Genomic DNA, 15,636 nt, shown 5'->3' with positions numbered 1-15,636 from the left:
CCGAGCTGTGGTGAGGTGCTCGAGATTCCAATGGTCCGTTCGGACCTCCACCTGATGTCGGGCCCCCTCCAGATGGTGTCGCCAAGCCTCAAATGCAGCCTTGATAGCCAGCAACTCTTTTTCCCAGATAGTGTAGTTGCGCTCGGAAGGATTGAGTTTCCGGGAGTAGTAAGCGCAGGGAAAAAGTGTGCCGCCATTCGTTGGAGCCTGTAGCAGCACCGCTCCCAGAGCCACATTGGACGCATCCGTTTCCACCACAAAAGGCCGGAGCGGTCGGGATGCCTCAGGATGGATTCCGTGACGAAGGCTTTCTTGAGGGCTGTGAATGCTTCTTGCTGCGGGGGACCCCACCGGAACGCAACCTTCTTCCTGAGGAGCTGGGTAAGTGGAGCCATCAGTGTGGCGAAGCCCGGGATGAAGGTCCGGTAGTAGTTGGCGAAGCCTAGCAGGCGCTGAACATCCTTCACCCGATGAGGGGCTTCCCAGCTACACAAAGCTTCTGCGTGGGTCCATGGCTATGCCCTCGGGCGAGATGATATGCCCGAGGAATTCTATGGAAGTCCGGAAGAAGACGCATTTCTCCAGCTTCGCATTGAGTTGTTGCTCCCGCAAGCGTTGCAGAACCAGACCGACGTGTCGAAGGTGGCTTTCCCTGGACCAGGAGTAAATCAGGATGTCGTACAGGTAGATCACCACGAACCGATCCAACAAGTCTCGGAACATGTCATTCATGAAGTGCTGGAAAACGGCGGGAGCGTTGGTCAACCCAAATGGCATGACAGTGTATTCGTAGTGTCTGTATCGGGTGCCGAATGCCGTCTTCCATTCGTCTCCTTCTCGCATCTGCACCAGGTTGTAGGCCCCCCAGAGATCGAGCTTGGTGAAGATCGTGGCCTCCCGCAACCTCTCCAACAGCTCCAGGATGAGCGGCAGGGGGTAGCGATTTCGCACCGTAATGGCGTTTAGCCGGCGGTAATCACAGCACAGGCGCAAGTCCTCTGTCTTCTTCTTCACGAAGAGGACTGGGGCTGAGAGAGGGGACTTTGAAGGCCGGATGAACCCTCGGGCCAGATTTTTGTCCAGGAAGTCCCTGAGGGCGGCCAACTCGGGCTCCGACATGGAATACAGGTGTCCCACAGGCAGTGGTGCATTGGGCAGAAGGCCCACGGGGCAATCGTAGGGCCGATGCGGGGTAGTCGGTCCGCCTCCTTCTCGCTGAACACACCAGCGAAGTCCGTCCGCTCAGGAGGCAAGGTGATGGCAGCGGTGGGGACGTTCTGGCCGGCACAGGTGTGGCAGATGTGGTCGACGCACTGCAGACTCGAGAAAGAGATGGCGTTCTGCGACCAGGCCACCTGAGGATCGTGGGTCCAAAGATAGGCCATCCCAAGGACCAAGGGAAAATGAAGGTCCGCCGTGACATAAAACTGGATCGCCTCCTCATGGTCCCCAATAGCCAGGCGCAAAGGCTGGGTGGCGAATTTAATGGGGCCGGACACCAGTTCTCGTCCATCAATTGTCTCTACCCGCATCGGAGGGTCCACCGGAACCACGGGGACCGCAAACTGGGTCACAAAGGCCTGGTCCATAAAGTTTGTTGTGGCCCCTGAGTCCACCAGCGCATGTGCCTGGAGCCCGTCCGACTGGTTCCCCAACCATATCCGTGTGTCCAGAATCAGATGCCGAGGGGGCCCAGAGTCTACTTCCGCAACGTCCAGTGGGGGCTTAGTACGTGCCCAACCTAGGGTTTCCCCGAGGTCGGGCCTGCTCCGTTTCCTGATTGGTCACGCTGTGATTCGGGGACCGGCGTGCATGCCCCACTTCGCTTTCTGGGGCAAGAATCGGCGGCCGGGCTCTCCACAGTACAGGCACAATCCCCCTTGGCGCCTCCGGTTCCACTCCTGGGCTGTCAGGCGAGGTGTGGCCGCTCCCAACTCCATGGGCTCTTCCGCAGCGGTTACAAAACATGGGGCGACCCGGGGTGCTGGTGGTGCAGGAAGTGGGGGTGCAGATGTCGACGGCGGGTCCCGGGGGGTGCGACGGGACGGTCGCCATTGCAGACGGGCATCGAGTCGGAGACAAAGGGGCACCAAGTTGTCGAGGGTCCGCGGCGCCTCCACCCGGGCCAGCTCGTCTTGCAATTCCTCTGAGAGTCCCTCCTGGAACGCGTCCACCAGCGCTGCATCATTCCAGTCAGAGTCCTGGCACAAAAGACGAAATTCGGCGATGTACTCCTGCAGGGGCGTTTCCCTTGACAGAGTTCCTTAAGGCGCCTGGTTGCCGTCAGCATTCGAACGGGTCCTCATACATGGTGCGAGGTGCTGCCAAAACGCTGTTGGTCCGCCAGCAGGGGCTGTCCTGGAGCAAGAGGGCGTGGCCCATCGAGCAGCCGAGCCGGAAAGAAGGTTAATCACGAAGGCCACCTTAGCCCGGTCGCCTGGGAAATCCTCTGGCCTCATAGCCATGTAGAGCTGGCACTGTCCCAAGAAGGTCGGGAACATGTCAGGTTGCCCAGAAAACTTATCCGGCAGGGTTATCGGGCACTTGCGACGAGGAGGAGGAGTGCGAGGATGGGGGGGGGCCTGCAGGCACATTCCTGGCAGCAAGTTGGCCTGCCAAGTGAGCCACTTGCTGCTGGAGCTGTTGATTAGCCGCTTGTAGCTGCTGTAATTGCTGCTGTACCTGCCGCTGGTCCATCTTTGGTGGAAGATGTTTTAGTCAGGTCTTGGACAAAATGTGCTGTTTCCCTCCCCCTAATACTCCCAGCAAAGAGTCAGTCAGAGGCCTCCTTTTCTCCTTTTATTTACATATATATAAATGTCCTGGCCACGTCTACCCACGGGCCTGCCAAGTTTCTGGAGATAACGAGGAAATTATAGATAAGGCCAGAATTACTCACGAATATATTCTTCCCTCCATTGAGACAGTTTGCCCAAGAATTCATTACTTTGTCCAAGACAAAAAACCAGGAAGTCCCGCCTCCTATTTATAGTCTCTGCAGATGTCACTGCATGACAATTATGACTTGGCTTTGTCCCAACTCTTCCGCTGCTGCGCACGCCGGTCACGCCTGCGCAGTCTTGCATCACTCCAAAACTGTTCTTGGGGCGTTGCCAAATCAGAAGAAGGCTCCAGGGAATCAGGCTTTGCCGGCCCCTCCTCCTCCCTTTGAGTGGGTGCCAGGGAGGGAAAGGGCTCAAGAGAAGCAGGGCTGGCCAGGTCTTCTCCCTCACTTTCTGAATCATCCGAGTCCAGGAGTCCGGGTCCAAACCATTATTTACTGCATTTTCTCATCTAGTCAGTTCTAATGCCCGTCTAATGTGATGTGGTTTCATGGTCTTTCTGTTTTTCCTTATTTTATTGTCTGACTGCCCAACTAAAACATTATTTACTGCATTTTCTCATCTAGTCAGTTCTAATGCCCATCTAATGTGATGTGGTTTCATGGTCTTTCTGTTTGTTTTCTTCTGATAGCAGGAATAAAAAACCCCAAACAATAATTTTGCATTTTTAAGACCCAAATCATATTTTATGGACCAAGGTTACAAAGGTGTTGGTTGCATTACAGAGATGAAGCGTCAAAGGGAAACAGTAATTACACATGTGAGGAATTTAGAGGGCATGGAAGTGAGAATTAGCCCCAATCATATATTTCCTATATCTTCTTTCTACATTTTAACCTCAGTTTTGCGCAGTGATGCATGATCACCTTTGGCAAACCTTCTTTTCTCTTCTTTTTGCAATAAGGAGAAAAACTGCAATTTTCATTTTGATTGTTCACTAAAGCATTCGGATTGAAGCCAATTAATATTAACTGTGGGTTAATGAAATATCCACTTCTTGGTCTACAAATGGTCTATAAATATGTATGTCATAGTTAAAGTTAAACACAGTTAGAGTCAAGCATATCAATAACTCGGGTTAGCTGAAAACGAATCTGAAAGCTTTTGAACTTACACCTGGGCAGGAAATGCCCAATGCTCCTCCAGATTTGTTCGAATTTGTTCAGTACAAGTCTGAACTTTAGCATTACATCTGGAGGGTCATTATGAACTCATACAGTACAATCTATTCATACAGTGAATAGATAAAGAGCTTGGCCACACCCCAGCTTTACTGCTTGCAATCATTTTGCCCACTTGAAGGTCAACCTATCATTCTTCCTCTCTCTCCTATTTGTCTGCAAATCCAATCGGCTTTCAACATGGTATCACCTGTATTGTTATGGGTCTGGAACTCTCAAACTGCGCCTTCAGCCTATTATTGCTCAGCCAACCGAGCCCATAACTAAGCACAGAGAAGGCTGATGAAAGAATGCTCACTTTCCTTGCATAAAATCAATTGTTGGATGCATTGCCCCTGAAGCTTCCAGTGCTCTGTGAGTTTTTTTTAAAAAATAGACCTGTCTCCTTCCTTCACATAAAAGGAAGCGATCGTTCCTTGTTTTTGTCTCCAAAACACCCAAAAGACCAGATATTTGGTAACAGGACTTTGTGAGTGTTGGTCTGCTGGCTTTGATAATACTGCTTCCACCTCTTCTACCTAAGAAGGCACTTCCAAGGGAGAACCGATCTCTGATTGTCAGCAGACACAATGAGAATATCCTTAGTCTCTTTAATACACTAGCTGAGCCTGGAAGACAAGGTGTGTGCCAGGAGCATGGCAGGCCCTCTCTCCAGAATGAAAACAACAAATGCTTTTAAGCTCTAGAGCAGTCTTTCTTAAACTTCATAATTTAAGATATGTGGACTTCGTCTCCCAGAATTCCCTAGCCAGGCTGGCTGGAGGACTCTGGAAGTTGAAGTCCACACATTTTAAAGCTGCCAAGTTTGAGAAAGTCTGCTCTAGATGGTCACTAGAATCCCACCCAACTCTGAAAAGACGGAGAAAAACAAGACCAATTTTCTGAAAGTGATAATGAATTTCTTTTTTTAAAAAAAAATGTTTGCAACACAGGTCGGGTTTGCAATTGACATATTTTATTCAACAGAGGCAAGAAAATAGAATACAATACATTTTGCCTGAAGCGTTGATGATTTCTCTCACTATTTAGGCAAATACAAAATAATATTTCCTAGCCTTTCATTTAATATATGTGACTGCTAGCCAGCCAAAGCTAAACATTTTATTCCTGGGCCTGCAAAGCTAGAAATTTCATCTCTTAACCTTTTGCTGGCTATTATATATTTAAAACAAGAGGACCTTCTTTCTCTTGCTTTTCATGTTTCCTAAAATTATGTTTGTTATTATTAAGATATTATTACTGATATTATCCTTCTATGAAAGTGCTCAGTTCACATAAGGTAAACTGACCTTTAAAATTTTGCTTCCAGCCCAAATAGATTTTGCCATGGGAATTTTAGGCAGAGGGGCAGTAATTCAACGCACAATTTTATAAATGAAAATGTTCAGTTACCAATCCCTGGTAATTCCCATTTCAAAAATGAAAAAAATGAGGGAAGATGATGAGGAAAAACCTTTATTTGAGAATCTCTAATATTGCTGTTAATCCAAGAAGTCACTTACGGGCTATAAATTGATATAGGTATCAAGATAGCTTCCTATGTGCCTTTGGCTTTTTCTGAATGTGTATAAGTTTTTAACAAACAGAAGTTGCTTCCTTTCATAAATAAAAAGGCACTGGATACATGTACAGAGACATTTAATCCTTAAAAAGAACTCTTCAGATATACTTGGGTCATAATAGGTCTTTTAACAGCAACTTAAATTTTAAAAAAATGGATCTCCAGATTCACAATCTTCCCATCTCAGTGATTATTCAATTTTCCATGGAGATCTTTTGCTTTTGACTTTATGGTATGTAAGCTCAGAACCTGTCCTTGATAATCATCAATTTTGTTTTTATTTTCTGTCACATTTCCAAAATTTTATAGCTCCAGGGATACATTTCCATTACACAATTATTTGAACATTTTGCCCTAGATAGAAAAGTTCCCTCTTTATATCCATTTAATGTTATTATATTACTAAGATCATTTTTCAGACTATTATACTGAGGCAGAAAGTATCCTCTCTACTGGTATATATGTAGACTGCAAAGTGATTGCCTCTAGAAAGAGAACAGAGTTCAACACTTCTGCATTAATTGCTGGAGTCATATGGTACTGTTAGACATCTCCCTTACATATGTGACGGGTTTTGAGCATTACAGGGGTTCATATAAACAAATTAGCTTTCTGCAACCTGATTCAAATTGAGTTGATCTCCAGAATCCACTTTTCACCCAGCCAGCAATTGCTAGATTAGGGCTGAACTATTAGATTCCTGAATCATTAGAAAGACACCATGGCTCCTTATGCCACCCTCTCCACTTCACCTGGGTTTGGAAACTACTCCCAATAATGGTCAAATCTACCTTGCTTCCTCTTCGTGTTGACTGCATATGTGCCATTTACAAGCTGTTCTCGTGGACCATAAAATAAGGAAAAAGTTATGGAATAGAGCAACAACAGCGGTTGCAATGGCTCAGTGGTTAAAGACTCTGAAATTGTCAGATGGAAAACTGACAGCCCAGGTTCGAGACCTGAGTGCCATGCATCCGGGTGAATTCTGGTTACATGCTCCAGCCCATACCCACCAAGCAGTTTGAAAGAGTGAAAATTTATGTGAACCTTGGGATAATATAAACATTAGGCAGATTATTCATTGGCACATAGCAATAAGTGAAATAATTATTTTATTATTTTTGCATTGACTGTGAAAAAGAAACAAATAATTCCTTTGGGCATCTCCATTGGTACCAACATTGTTTCTTGTTTAAGGGGGCAAATCTTCATGTTCAATCAGCAGAACAAACTTATTATTTTCCTTGATGGTCTCCGTTAATGTATTTACTAAATAAGACAAAGTATGAAAGGGCAGGTGGAAGATAAAGCAAGTAAACAAGGAAGAACGTTGGTACCAACAGAAGTTATTGCTACCTCACCCGTGCACATTAGTCAAGTGATTAGATCTCTAAAAAACATCCTGCAACAAAACAATAAGTTTTTTGTATCTGAGGGCTTACAAGTCTTGAGATGGCCTAATGAGATCCCAAGTCCAAACAGAACTTGAGTGCTATAATTCCTTATTGTTCCAGGAGAAAAGAAATACAGAAATTTCCATTTTTTGAACTGCTATAGTGGAATCATTTCTTATGTTAACAGACGAACAAATATTGTAGATTACTACATATGGTATTATTAAATTTGGGACTAGTTTAGATAAACTGGAATCCCCATCAAAATCCACAAATAATACATGGCAGATTCCGTTAATACCCATGAACTGCAAAATAATTAATTCCTAACTACTGGAATTTCGTTGAGCTGTGCTTATAATGACGACAATTCATTTGTTCATTACCTGCAGAGACTACAGCAAGCTAGCAGACCAACTATGAACTGGGGTCCTTCCCTGGAGGAGAACAGAACTGGCATGTATGTGGCCACCCTGGCAGGTAGCCAGTCTCCTAAACCTTTGATGGTCCATATGAGAAAATATGGAGGGATAACTAGCTATGAAAACATAGCTTTTCAAATTGATAAAGAGATTGAAGAGGATGAAGAAGAATCTATCATATAAAGAAACAATCTACCTTTTCACATCAGGTGATGGAAGGCAAAGAGATTGTGGGGAATACTCTGACCAACTTTGCACTTTGGCACATCAGTCCAATCAGCAGTCTGTTTCCAGATGCAGCCAAAGATTGCCTATTCAGAACCTTATATCGGTGCATTTGGCTGTAAATCCCAATGTTGTTGAGGTTTCTGTTCAGTGTGACAAGATGTGCAATGAGCTTGTCTTAGTGCTTTGATGCCTGATGCAGGTCAGTCATTCATGTTGTCTTTGCTGCTGTCACCAAGAATGGGTTTCTCAAATTCAGAATAAGTATACTGTATGCTAGTTCCTATTGTATTGATCCAGTCTATTTTCTTGTAGTTATATGCTTGTGCTTCTTTATCCACAAACTTCCTTGTTCCATAGAAGCATAGAAGTTTCTTTATCCAGTGGACCACTTCTCAAAAACCTTCCATTGTTCTATCTTCTGTGGCGTAGTAAGTGGTAGTTTTGCATAGTGCCAAAGGAGTTTGAAAGTAGCTTATGGCGTGTATTCCTTACAGAAAGTCAGAGACCTTGAACATATGTATGAATTGCAAGAAAATATTCAATATCACAGTAAGTCTAAAATTCCAAATCAATAAGTCTAATTTTTAAGTCTAGGATAAATTAAAAGATATAGAGGAATTGTTTTGGGGCAACCATAAAATTCATTATATAATGTATTCCGTCTTATATTGGGTTGATGTTGATTTCTAGAAGTTAGAAATAACTAACTTAAGGTCTCTTTTCCCCCCCAAGGATTAACTCAGTCCAGGGAACCAAATTCATGCCAGTAAAAGAAATATCTGCACTAGAAAGGTTAAACTGACTGAAAAAATGTCTTTTACATGAAGATACATTACAAAATAATAATAATAATAATAACTACAACCAACATTTTTAACAATTGTTTGTACAGTGACTGGACGCTTTGGCATCTGTTTATAAAGGGGTTAATTTATACCTGTAGGGTCTTATAAATTAACTCTAAAAACTGTAGGAATAAGAGTTCAAATTCAAGTACTATGCACATTCATATGATGTTTTAATGCCAAGGGTCCATACAGTCACTATGTATGAAAACTACAGTCTATGATTGTGAATGTAGGAAGCTATTTTATATTGAGTCTCAGGTGATATAACTCCATGTGACTTAATAATATTCTATAAAGCAGTTTCATACAAGGAAAATCACTGATGGAGCACATGGTTGTTGTTGTTTTTTTTCAAATTCAAAGTCTCATGCTCTCTGAAACCCTCAAGAACTGCTGCCATTTATTCAGGATTTCAGAGAGGATGAAACTTTGAAAATGCAAAAACTTACGTGCCCCATCAGTGATTTTTCCTGTCTGAAATTGCTTTACAAAATACCATTAAGTCTAGACCACTGTTACCTGTATCAAGCTGAAGTGGCTACAACAGTTCTAATGGGGGACTTTACAAACCTGAGGTGTCAGAATACTTGCCTACAGAGCATTATCTATATTACTTCTTTTCTTTCTAAAGAATCATAGTATCAAAAGTGGAGATGGTTTAAGTTGGCCATATGTAAAATGAGTTTAATATGGAACTGTTATGATGGGCTGGCTGACTGCTCAGATGAATGAATGGATGGACTGACTAATAAAGGAATGGTTGCATGGTAGAATATGCTCTTTAATTCATTGTGAAAACATGTTGGTTTCAACATTTATTATAAGATGCTGACATTGTCTTGTATTGAAATCAGCCTTTAATGGGGTGTAAAATGTATACCATTATCTGGAATACAATCATGCATTGCACATATAGTAGAAGAGAAGATCAAACTTACTCTTTAGCATTGTTCATGAGGACAGCCAGCATAAAAGACAACATCTAACTTGAAATGTTGATATTGCCAACAGTACCAATTCTAATAAGATCATTCCTCAAGAAGCATTTTACAGTAAAACCAGGAAATATCTCTGATGAAATATTACATTGAAAGTTACAATGGTACTGAAAAAAGCGAGTTATGGCCGTTTCTCACACTTATGACCATTGTAACATCCCCATGATCATGTGATTAAAATTCAGACACTTGGCAACTGACTCATATTTATGGCAGTTGCAGTGTCCCAGTGTGATCATCTTTTGCAACCTTCTGACAAGCAAAGTCAATGAGGAAGCCAGATTCATTTAACAGCCATGTTACTAACGTAAAAACTTTAGAGATTCACTTAACAACTGTGGTGAGAAAAGTTGTAAAATGGGGTAAAATTCATTTAACAAATGTCTCACTTAGCAACAGAAATTTTGGGCTCAGTTGTGGTCATAAGTCAAGGACTACCTATATAGGTGCTGGGAAATTCTGAATGTTCACGTCCACATGCCTTCAAGTTTTGAAGTTGAGAAACACTGCCAACTGTTTATTTATTTATTTTTTATTTATTTAATTTTGTCATAACAATATACACAAGCATAACACAAAAGATTATATAATATATAAACATATATATGAGGAGAAACAAGGTAGTATAAGCATATATACAGTATATATATAGGGGAAGAAACAATAGGACAGGAACGGTAGGCACGTTTGTGCTCTTATGCAAGCCCCTTAGAGTCCTCTTAGGAATGTGGTGAGGTCAACAGTGGATAGATTTTGAATAAAGCTTTTGGGGTTATGAGAAGAGACCACAGAGTCAGGTAATGCATTCCAAGCATAGATAATTCTGTTACAGAAATCGTGTTTTCTGCAATCTAAACTGGAGCGGTTGACATTAAGTTTAAATCTGTTGGTAGCTCTTGTGTTATTGTAGTTGAAACTGAAGTAATCATTGGCAGGAAGGACATTACAATGGATGATTCTATGAGCTAAACCCAGGTCCTGTCGAAGGCGACGAAGTTCCAAATTTTCTAGACCCAGGATATCAAGTCTGGTAGAATAAGGCAGAGGTTCCCAATCTTTTTTGGTTTGCGGCTCCCATAACACTTCGGATTTTTTCCGCGGCTCCCTTAATAGGTACATCCGATTTTTAAATTTTTTTTTATCTTTTTAAGGATTTGGAAATCTACTTTTTAGATCGTTAAGGTTAGGTTAATTGAAAAATAAAATATGAGCTTTAAATTCACAATTTATTGAACATCGTTTAATGATTTAAAATTATTAATGGGATGGATGGGCTTGTTGTTCGCTGCACAACTTCTCAAATCTTGGAATAAAATTGGAAATAGCGACTCTCATTTCTTGCTCGAGGTTAATTTTTGAGCGATATTTACTTTTTATTACCGCGACTGCTGAAAACCCAGCTTCGCACAAATAGGACGTTGCAAAAGGAATTAATATTCTTAGGGCTTTGCAACTAAGCAGTGGGTATTCCTCTCTTACTGATATCCAAAAATCAGAAAGTTCCATGCTAACAAATTTTAACTTCAATGTTGTGTCACAAGACAACTCAATAAGAGATTCTTCTTCTGTAGAGGTAAATTCTGATGGAGCTTTGGCTCTAAATGGGTCTTGAATCCAAGTAAATTTTTCAATGTTATCTGCTTCAAAGTATTTTTCGAACCATTTGATAAGCTGAGATAAATGATCTTCAAAAAGAGATTTTAAATTGCAAGACAAACTGATTTCATTGGAGGTTAAAAACTGGTGCAACAAGGGAAAGCAATCATTAAGATCATCTTCATTAATTTTTAGTTTCCATAGCTGTAATTTTTTTCTGAAAGCTGAAATCTTTTCTGTTAACTTTAAAATGTGCATATTGCCTCCTTGTAAAGAGAGATTCAACACATTCAACTTTTCAAAGATATCACATAGGTATGCGAGTTTAATCAAAAAGTCTGTTTCTACAAAGTGTTTGGCATACTCATGTTTTTCTTCTTCAAGGAAAGTGTATATTTCTTGCCGTAATTGGAACGTACGAGACAATACACCCCCGCGAGAAAGCCATCGTGAGTGGCAGTAGTACAACAAAGATGTGTATTCACCTCCCATATCTTCACACATTCTTTTAAAAAATCTTGCTTTTAGTGGCCGTGTTTTTATATAGTTTACTATATTTACCACACGTTCTAAAACTATATTTAGTGGAGGACTTATATACTTTGATGCAAGTGCTTCTTTGTGAATGATGCAATGGGTCCAAACTGAATCTGGAGCTTTGTTTCGAATAAGCGCCTGCAATCCTCCATAACAGCCGGACATCGAACGACCACCGTCAGTACAGACGCCAACGCACTTTGTCCAGTCTAAATTATTTTCAACCATAAATATATTCAGGATCTCGAACAAATCCTGAGCCTTTGTACTTCCAGTAATACTTTTACAAAAGAGAAGGTCCTCAACGATTGAATTACCATCTAAGAACCGTACGTAACAAATCAAGTGTGCGTCCTTATTATTGTCTGTGGCCTCATCGAGTTACAGTCCATATTCACTTCCTTTTAATTTTTCAATTAATTGTGCATTGAGATCCTCCCCCATGTGCTGAATTCTGCGACTGAGTGTATTGTTAGACAAAGGGACATTTGAAAGTAGTTTCACGACTCACCAATCATAATGTTCACTAAATCTACAGCAGCCGGTAGAATGAGTTGCTCAGCAATAGTATGGGGCTTTTTACACTTAGCAACTCTATATGCAACTTTGTATGATGCTAGCAAAGCATTATTTGGTATTGACATATGTTTATAAATGCTGCCTTTTTGTTGTTTTAATTCCATTAACTTTCTTTTTAAAAAGTTGTGAGGTTTACCAACAAAGTTAGAATGGTTGGTTTCTAAATGTCGTTTTAACTTACTTGGAAGCATACATTCCGGTGCCAAAACTTTCATGCACAATACACACTGTGGTCTCTCTTTATCATTTTCGTTTATTGATGTAAAGCCAAAATCCAAGTAACTGTCATCATATTTACGACGCCGCTTCTCGGAACCCTTGCCACTAGTTTGTGGAACTTCGTCTATAGATTTAGCACTATCTTGATTATTCAAGTTTAATAAGAATTTGTCCATTTTAGGGTGATCAGAAAAATAGCTTTTGAAAAGTAACTTAACCACCATTAAGCAATGACCTACTGGGGAATGACCGCCTCCAAAACTTTTCGAAGCCGCGCCCTCATGAGTAAGCCGCCGTCTGCATGACAGTAAACGCAGGCAATAACAGAGGAAGGTCTGCCCGTCTGGATTTGCTGATGGACACGCCGTCTCCTTTGATAAGAGCAACCTCTGCAAAACTTCCCCAGAAATGAAAGTCCCTGCTTCGGTCTCGGAGTTTGACCTCTCACGATCCCCTTGTTCCCTCAAATCTCCGCCTTGTAAAAGAGGTGACTGTTCTTGCCTCCAGCCTGACTCACCTGGGAGGAACCAACAAAATAGTTTTACTATTTTCTGCGCAACCCCTCTTTCCCGATGGCATCGAGCGTGATGGCCGCAGCCATGTTGAACAGCGTGTCAGGGCAGGCGCTGGATTCAAACGGGCGGAGAAGCCGCGCCGCGCTTCTCCTTTAGTCCGTCGTCTGGGCAGGCGCTGATTCAAACGGGCGGAGAAGCCGCGCCGCGCTTCTCCTTTAGTCCGTCGTCTGGGCAGGCGCTGGATTCAAACGGGCGGAGAAGCCGCGCCGCGCTTCTCCTTTAGTCCGTCGTCTGGGCAGGCGCTGGATTCAAACGGGCGGGCGAAGCCGGCGCTCGCGCTTCTCCTTTAGTCCGTTGTCTGGGCAGGCGCTGGATTCAAACGGGCGGGCGAAGCCGGCGCTCGCGCTTCTCCTTTAGTCCGGCGGCAGCGGCTGCCGTCTTCCTACCTGCTGTGGCCTGCCCCGCGGAGGGTGTGAGTGCGGCTGCGCAAAGGTCCCTTGGCTTTTAGAGTTATCCCAAGTTGCGGTGTACGAGTCCCGGTCGCTGCGGCCGTGTCCGGCTTTGTGCATCTGGGATCTCGCAACACCGCGTATGGAGCAGACGCTGCTTCTTCGCGGCGCCCTTATGACGATAGCGCGCCTCCCTGGGGAGCCGCGGCTCACACTTTGGGAATCACTGGAATAAGGTATTTTATTGGTTATGGAGGAGTAGAGAACTCTTCTCATAAAATACCTTTGGACACGCTCAACTGTATTGATATCAGATATATGGTATGAGTTCCAGACAGGCGAGCAGTAATCAAGAATTGGCCTAACAAAAGTTTTATATGCTCTGGTCAGTATTCTCCACTTTCTAACTGTCACTCTTCAACTGCCAAACTGATCTTTTTCTCATAACATCCTGGCCAGAAAACTGAATAATTATGTTTTTAATGGGCTTTTTAATTATCGGTTCATTTATGTTGTCCAGCCAAACTTATTGTACTTTCTTATCTTCCTAATCCTTTTTAAATCACCTGCTTAAATCCCATGGTATGTAAAACTAAGGCATTTTTAATTGTCTTAGACCTAATACAGACTATAAATGTGTGATCTCTGGCCTATTCATTTGCATTATAGGCTCTCTTAATGGTCACTCTGAATATCCAAAGAAATAAACATTCAGTGTTTTTTCGCACTTGCAAATAAAAGTAATTCACATTAGCTAAGTAGGGGAAAATCTCTCTTAAAATCCTTGAATGCACATATGAATATTTTTCCTCAAATACTGGTAAAGGGGGATTTTTTTTAAAAAAAGCAAGAGTCAACAACAATTGTCCACTGAAGACAATTTAAAGAAAGAATCTGATTTTCATATTAACATTTGCTGGTATGAAGAATAGCAGACCTTGTACCTTTGACCCTCAACATGAAAGATGCAACATGAAAGATGCAATAAAATGTTATAAAGTATTCTGTATTGCTATTTTCATTGACAATGAAGACTTTGTTACTAATGCAGCACAATCAACCTTCTTCACAGTTATCCAGTAATATTTGAATAATAGGGATGGTCAAACAAGAGTGGGATGTTGGTTTATTAGTGATCATATGTTGTTCTCTCCAGTTTTTCAACATAGGATAATAAGCTCCGTCAAGTGTAAAATACTGTAAGCTTTGAGTGTCAAACTGGCAGCCTCCAGGCCTGATGCATCACACGCAGGCCACCCCACTCCAGCTTTGTGAAGAGGGAAAACGCCTCGAAACATCACATAAAGGCAACATGACATGGCGAATTTGACACCCAAGCAGTAAGCAAATGAGTGTTCATACTATATTATGGATGAACACTTTATAATGACAATTCTTTTTAAGAGAACTGGATGCTGATGGTGATAATTTTTCCAATGTTCCAGTGATTATAGGAGACCCATTGAGCACAGTTTTGGTTATGTCCTTTGTAATGAAATAAATTGTATGTAATAAATGATTCTGATTTGTCTCATGGATGTAGTATACCAATAATCCATCCTAAAGTGTACCCTTCTTTTGTCCCCAATTTTTAGATTGTCTTGCACAGGTCATGCATGTAAATAGATAATTCGGGTCTTAATTACATAGTGTTATACACTATGCAAAAATAACTAGCGAGTCACTGGCCCCAACGGAATGAGTGCGCAACTTGGGCGTTCTCCTGGATGGACGGCTGTCGTTCGAAGATCATTTGGCGGCCGTCTCCAGGAGAGCTTTTTACCAGGTTCGCCTGGTCCGCCAGTTGCGCCCCTTTCTAGACCGGGATGCCTTATGCACGGTCACTCATGCTCTCGTCACTTCTCGCCTGGATTATTGCAATGCTCTCTACATGGGGCTACCCCTGAAGTACACTTGGAGACTTCAGCTAGTCCAGAATGCAGCTGCGTGGGTGATTGAGGGAGCACCACGTTGCTCCCGGGTAACACCACTCCTGCGCAGTCTGCATTGGCTATCTGTGGTCTTCCGGGTGTGCTTCAAGGTTTTGGTTACCACCTTCAAAGCGCTCCATGGCTTAGGGCCCGGGTACTTACGGGACCGCCTGCTGTTACCACATGCCTCCCACCGACCCGTGCGCTCTCACAGAGAGGGTCTTCTCAGGGTGCCGTCCACCAGGCAGTGTTGGCTGGCGGCCTCCAGGGGAAGGGCCTTCTCTGTAGGAGCACCTACTTTCTGGAACAAACTTCCCCCCAGTTTACGCCAATTA

At 42.8% G+C, this 15,636-nt stretch overlaps 1 protein-coding gene across 1 annotated transcript in view; it reads left to right on the top strand.

Annotated features, from left to right (window-relative positions):
* Nucleotides 1–7,584, top strand: part of SLC6A7 (solute carrier family 6 member 7) — a 32,760-nt gene extending 25,176 nt beyond the window's left edge. The window contains exon 14 of the mRNA XM_058167856.1: nucleotides 7,372–7,584. Within this exon, the coding sequence (XP_058023839.1) occupies nucleotides 7,372–7,584 (213 nt within the window). The remainder of the gene's footprint in view (nucleotides 1–7,371) is intronic.
* Nucleotides 7,585–15,636: the final 8,052 nt, after the last annotated feature.

Source organism: Ahaetulla prasina, chromosome 2 (genome assembly GCF_028640845.1).
Source record: "Ahaetulla prasina isolate Xishuangbanna chromosome 2, ASM2864084v1, whole genome shotgun sequence".
In the NCBI taxonomy this organism is placed as follows: Eukaryota; Metazoa; Chordata; class Lepidosauria; order Squamata; family Colubridae; genus Ahaetulla; species Ahaetulla prasina.
The sequence above is the reverse complement of the archived record's forward strand: the minus strand, read 5'-3'. Positions and strand labels throughout refer to the sequence as shown.